Genomic DNA, 6,000 nt, shown 5'->3' with positions numbered 1-6,000 from the left:
AGTCCCAAGGTCTGACCTACCAACTAACTAATTCCTAAGAGAAAGGTTCCTACTAATCGAAATCTGAAAGGGAGAAACCATAAAAGTAGGCTTCTGGGATTCAAGGAGGGGCATCTTGGACTTCAAGAAAAGAATCAAGAGAAAAAAGGTAGAAAGGGTCACGACGAGAATTCTTATTTGTTTTTTCTCATAATCGTTTTCCCACTTAAGGACACTTGGTTAGATCATAGTGGTCACCATTTGACACCGTGGCATCCACTTTAAGTCCAGAAAGATCAAGCACCAACACTGGTGTAACCATTTTTTTGGTATTTTACCTCCAAGCTACTGACTGTTTTGGAGATTATTGCTTAATTGATTTATCAATTTTGTTAAGCATGATGCACTGGAATAAAAACAAAAAAAAAAAAAAAAAAAAAAAAACGAAGTACTATAATTCATTACATAATAGTACATCCATGACTAATTGCCATTAATCATAACGATCACTAAGCTCTTGTTTGCGTTCATCTTCATAAAATCATCTCAAACCATCAAAAGAAACCAACAAGCAGCACATATCCTATCATAATATGCCCAATTGTTGACAAGACTGGTCTAACTAGGAAGGGGTATGTTGCGGCTGAGCGAGTATGGTGTTGACGAAGGAGATCTGCACCTCCATAAGCCCCCTTTCCTTTATGAATTGTTTCTTGCAACACTTCCTTATTGAACACTTCTTCATTCCCTTCTCTCCCTGATTCCACCACCATTCCATTTACGTCTGCATCCATGGCACATAAAAAATCATTCAATTAACAAGATGTGTTGAACTGTTGATTAATAACTTTTACCAAATGTGTAAACGATCTATTTGAGAGATTCAGAAAACTTCTACTTTTGAGCTGCTTTGCATCCATCTGAATGCCGCTTCCTCGGGCTTCTGCAGTGAAAGTGCTTTCACGTACCGAGTATGAAACAGCTTTGTAAGTTATGATCATGAAGAAGAAGAGATAGCCAAGTAGTTGTCCTTTCATGTTCTTCTTCTGTTACCTTGCTTCTGGCACTTCTTTTTCTTCTCTGAAGACAGTGGGGAAGGTTTCCTATTCTGCAATCTCAGTACTTCAGTAGTATTGAACTGGTTAAGGTCATTTATAGAGTTCATTTTCTTGGGAAAGATGATCAGGTATATCTTGGTGAATATTATTAAAAAAGAAAAAACTGCAAAAAGCTAATGTGAAGCTTTTGACAAACAAGAAAAGTGATAAAGAAAACAAATGGAATCAGTACAAATAAAGAACTTAAAAGCCAAATACAAATCCTGCGCAAAATCTAGTGGTTTACTCAAAGATGGCCAGATCAAAAGCTACAAGCATCTTTCCCAAATCAGAATGATCGGTTGGCATCCAATGGGCAATCTGCAACTGATGATTCACATGAGAATGGGTAGTTGATCAACCGGAAGATCAGCCCATACTTTGAAAACACAATATCAATCTAAAGTGAAAGTCATATTATCAATTTTAACAGCTCATTTTTACATGAGAATTGGAGATTTTAAAGTATCCAAAATTGGGGTATGGATTGAGAAGTACTGGAAAGACATGTGAGCATCTGCAAAAGCTAGCAATGAGTTGTCAAGAACAATATAGATATACTTGAAAAATTCCACAGTATCATTGGATGGGCTGTCATCATAGATTTCCTTTGAAGGCCATTATCTAGGCAAATGACAATATCTAAAGAGAATATTGTATAAGGTAAGATAGTACGTATGACCAGAAAGGGATGGAAAGGGTTTAAATAATAATCGGTCACAGGCGCACCAGAGAAGAAAAGATTGATGCTGCAATGGACCAAAGAAATCCTAAGAGAGTAGACTATGGAGGCTTCGCTTGAGAATAAAGCAATTCCAATTTCACACTCTACTTTTGGATTGATAATCTTAGCTCAAACACTTCTCTATGCTATTACTAATTAGGATATTTTTTTTTTCTGTTTAAGAATTCTTGAAAAATGTTTTCTAACTTAGAAAGCCTGCATGTTTGATAAACTTAATTTTTAATTATTTTTGTATAGTGTTTTGAGTAGCAATTAAAAATACGACCAATACATTTCAAAACTTTTTCATTATATATAAAAGTGTAATACTTTCATAGAAAAGAAATCCAAAAAATTATTTTTCATATATAAATTCTCAATTAGAGTTTTATTCATAAAAATAATTAAGAATTGTTCTCAAAAACTATTTTTAAAAACGTTTGCAAATGGACCCTAATGAACTTAATCCAAACAAGATGTCAAAATCATATAAATGAAAAGAAAGATGGATTGTTGATAAGTTTGTCATCTATCAAGTTGATGACAAGTATAAAAATACTTGCTTTTAGAGAGTGGTGTGATTCTGTTTTTACATAAACAAGCTTATCAAGATAAGTGTTTTCTTAATAAAAATCGAATACGATGCCAATCTTTTGTCTTAGAAAACTCTCAAAAAGTTTCCACTTCACATTCCCTTCACCAAATTTCTAATTAAAATATCAGATGAATAGTATGATATTGTCATCTGTTTATAACTTAGCATATACTATAAAATTAGGTGGGCCTAGCTCGACATGCATCTTCTTGGTGCAAAACTTTTGAATCAACTAGGAAAACTTAGACTAGTTTTTAAGCCTAGACAACCCATATGTTAAAAAATAAAAAGATAGAAATGGGAGATCAATTTAAATGTTAAGTAGATGAGTAGACGAGATATTGGTTTGATTAATATTTATTTCCACTTATTATACCAAAATCAAATGTGATTTTCAATTGGATTGTATGGAAGTAATATTGCTAATTCGTTATTGGATTTTCTTTGACACATTCTTTTAGGTTATATTTGTTTTATGAAAATATATAAAAAAAGAAATGTTAAAGAAAATGATTTTCTTATGTTTGCATATACTATGAAAAATACTAAAAAAAAAATCCAATATAATTAAAATTAATTATAAATCTATGTATTTTAAAATTATCTAATATTTATATAAAGAATTGAAATAAATTAAATAAGTTTATGATTTTAAATCTATTTTTTTTTCTTCACTTTTTTCTTTCCTTCTATATTTTCTCTTTATTTTCAGTCATTTTTATATTTCCTTATATTTTCCAAGAATAAAACATAACCTTACAAAATATATACGAAACATGCATTTTGCTAGTTTATTCCGTTCACATGCAACTAAACCTGTCAAAGGAGGAATTCAATCAACAAATAATTTTCTTTAACAAAGATTGAGTTTTTACCTTAAACAAAGTGTAATAAAGTGATTATCTGAGCATCTTTTCCTAACAATCAAATTTAAGTTGAGTAACCTAGTAGAATCAATGCATCTAATCGTCATTTTTCATATGCATTTTCACTTGATGACAAAACTTATTTTTTATTGTGAAAAATTGATTTTTTGAAAATTTGTTTGGAGTCACCATTTATTTTTGTTTTATTTTTTAATGAAAAAATAAAATAAGAAAGAAAAACTCTAAATGTGACTTAAAAGGAAAAACATGTATGAGAAAAACTAAAGTCGGGTTTGAAGGTTAAATTACCTATCAGAAAAGTACAATATAAACTATAGCACTCCTAAGCCCCTAAAAACAAGTCTTTACTAAATAAGTTAAGACAAGTGTGCCAATTGATCGATTAATTGTGGATACCAAACAATAATAAAAAAATAAAAACATGCATGATAACATATAAATAAATAAATATGATCGGATATGAAGCATACCTTAGCAATGAACAATGACATACTTTGTGGGAAAACGTGAATTATGGTTGTAAATTAATGACTTGTATTTTGCTGTGTATAGTAATTATGCTAGTTTAGGAGAGTTTGTTTGTAACAGCCAGAATTCCTAGAATTAGGTTAATTTAGTTAGTTTCCTATTTTGTTAGAGTATCCCATAAATCATGGGATTTGATATAGCCTAGTAATTAGTTTCCTTTTCTGTAGCTAGGATTTTTTTGTATAAAGCTAACACCATATGTAGTTTTCTTCAATGAATGAAAATGAAATTATTCCACAATTTTGCTCTCTCAATTTATGTCATACTTTAACATGAAACAAAGCTTAATGTATGATAATACGTATAAAATATCTCACAAGTAAATCACAATAACAATCAGAATCAATAATCCAAGGAAAATATCATGTTGTTGGCCTCACCAATGCCCAATTTATTTTAGTATGAATTAATTTCATAAATTCCATTATTTAAAATTATAAAATTTATTCATGTTATTAAAAACGTGAAAATAAAAAATATTTAAAATTAGAGAAAAATAATAAAATTATATGCTGAAGGTAAATGGCAATAATGATTTATTAAAACTAAATATTGTTATTCTAAAGATGCCTAAGAGAGGTTTTAGAAAACAGTTTTGAAAATTTATTTAAAACTTGTAAATTCTAATCAAAATATATAAAAAAAAAAAAAAAACACACCATAGCCATGCATGGAGATTATAGGCACATAACGAAAAGAATGTGGTTTGCATTACTACGCCAATTACCCATTTTGTTTCCTTCAATTGACAACCACATAGAACAGTGTTTGAATGGTTGAGTGGAAATTTGTACCCACTGAACTCCATAGTTGCCTTGGAAATCTCACCCAGTTTTCTTTTCCCGACTGTTTCTCGGCACTGGTATTCTTATTAGTAGATTCACTGAGAGAGGATGTCTTTTGCTCTGATCCACTAATTCCAGCATGATATTCGTATATGTGCAAAGATTTCAGCACATTTGGACACATGTTTATCCATCTGTGTGCAGGTTAAGGACGTGGTTCCCAATGAATTACGCCAACTTGCTGCCTATTTACATCTGGCAGCACATAAGTAACCCATGCAGGACTTCCTTCCAAAGGCCCATTTAGAGTGTTAGAATAGAACCTGTATTTGCTTCCATTATGATAGCAATTACCAGGCAGTGCTCTTTGTGGAATCTGATTGGAAGATGAGCTGGTATCGAACTTCTTGAACATTCTTCAGACCTCCAACTGAGATTGCATATCAACTCCACCATTGCAAAACAATGACTTCAATTTTGGGTACTCCCACTCCTTATATTCACAGTCCAAATTTCATTATGCTTGGCCCATATTATTTTCTCACTAATATCGTTTCCATAATGCTTCCATTATCATAGCCAATTACAACCCGGTATGAACCTTGCATGTATCCAAACAAAACCCCATTTTCTTCACCTCATGAGCATGGACCTCCTCCAAAAAGGTTCTTGCACCACAGTTACAGAGCAAGAATTTGTCCCAATGTTGCTCCTTTCAAATGTGTCATATGACTTACGAGCATGGCAGAACACCCATGATTGAAGTTGGATTCCTCTTTCATCAATAGGAAAAATCACGTGTTACTTGTGATGTCGATTCTCCATTCTTCAGATTCACCCAACAGGAAACTTCAGTCTCTAATCTAAGTCCATTGATGGGCTTTCCTCCTTATACCAGGTGAGGTTCTCCACATCCACTGATCAGTCGACTTCGAGATATCATCCATACATAATTGACAAGGACCTTGATAAAACCGATAAGCCTTTTTTCCAGAAAAGCAAGATTCTATTAACTGTGCAACAAATGCACCGTTGTCTTTATGATGACAGTTTTGTCGTCTGTTTGGCTTGCAATAAAGGAGCCAATAGGATCCCAAGCGACCCCTTTAACCAGGTAAGAGTGACCCATAAGGACAGCGGTGCAGGTCCCATTACTCATAACAATTCTCACAAAGGCTTCTTCAGTGTTGAACACGTAGAAAACAAGGGTTTCGACAAACTCTATTTTCCCATTTCCACTGGACTTATTATAGAGAACACATTCTCTCAAAAGAACTGGTGTTAGCCTCCTTATGCACACAGTTGTAGATGGATTTGACATTGACCCCAGTAGGCATGTAAGATAGGGACGTGAAGAGTGGTTGGTGAGCATGATGATGTGGGATAAGCTGAAGGTGGTGGGTAT

The 6,000-nt window shown here is 32.7% G+C and overlaps 1 protein-coding gene across 1 annotated transcript; it reads right to left on the bottom strand.

Annotated features, from left to right (window-relative positions):
• Positions 1-409: 409 nt before the first annotated feature.
• Positions 410-1,087, bottom strand: LOC117925581. Its single transcript, XM_034844634.1, has 2 exons — positions 878-1,087; positions 410-763 (listed from the first exon to the last, which is right to left on the bottom strand). The coding sequence occupies exons 1-2, from the start codon at positions 1,014-1,016 to the stop codon at positions 534-536; spliced, it is 369 nt and encodes a 122-aa protein (XP_034700525.1). The 5' UTR covers positions 1,017-1,087; the 3' UTR covers positions 410-533.
• Between the last annotated feature and the right edge of the window lie 4,913 nt (positions 1,088-6,000).

This window comes from Vitis riparia, chromosome 11 (assembly GCF_004353265.1).
Source record: "Vitis riparia cultivar Riparia Gloire de Montpellier isolate 1030 chromosome 11, EGFV_Vit.rip_1.0, whole genome shotgun sequence".
In the NCBI taxonomy this organism is placed as follows: domain Eukaryota; kingdom Viridiplantae; phylum Streptophyta; class Magnoliopsida; order Vitales; family Vitaceae; genus Vitis; species Vitis riparia.
This window is presented reverse-complemented; position numbering and strand designations above follow the sequence as displayed.

Bases quoted from the DNA above. Each gene is read 5' to 3' on its own strand.
- LOC117925581 (XM_034844634.1), bottom strand. From the start codon at position 1,016: ATGAAAGGACAACTACTTGGCTATCTCTTCTTCTTCATGATCATAACT. The intron at 764-877 runs GTAGAAGTTTTC...CCATGGATGCAG, and splicing joins GGATGCAAAGCAGCTCAAAA to ACGTAAATGGAATGGTGGTG.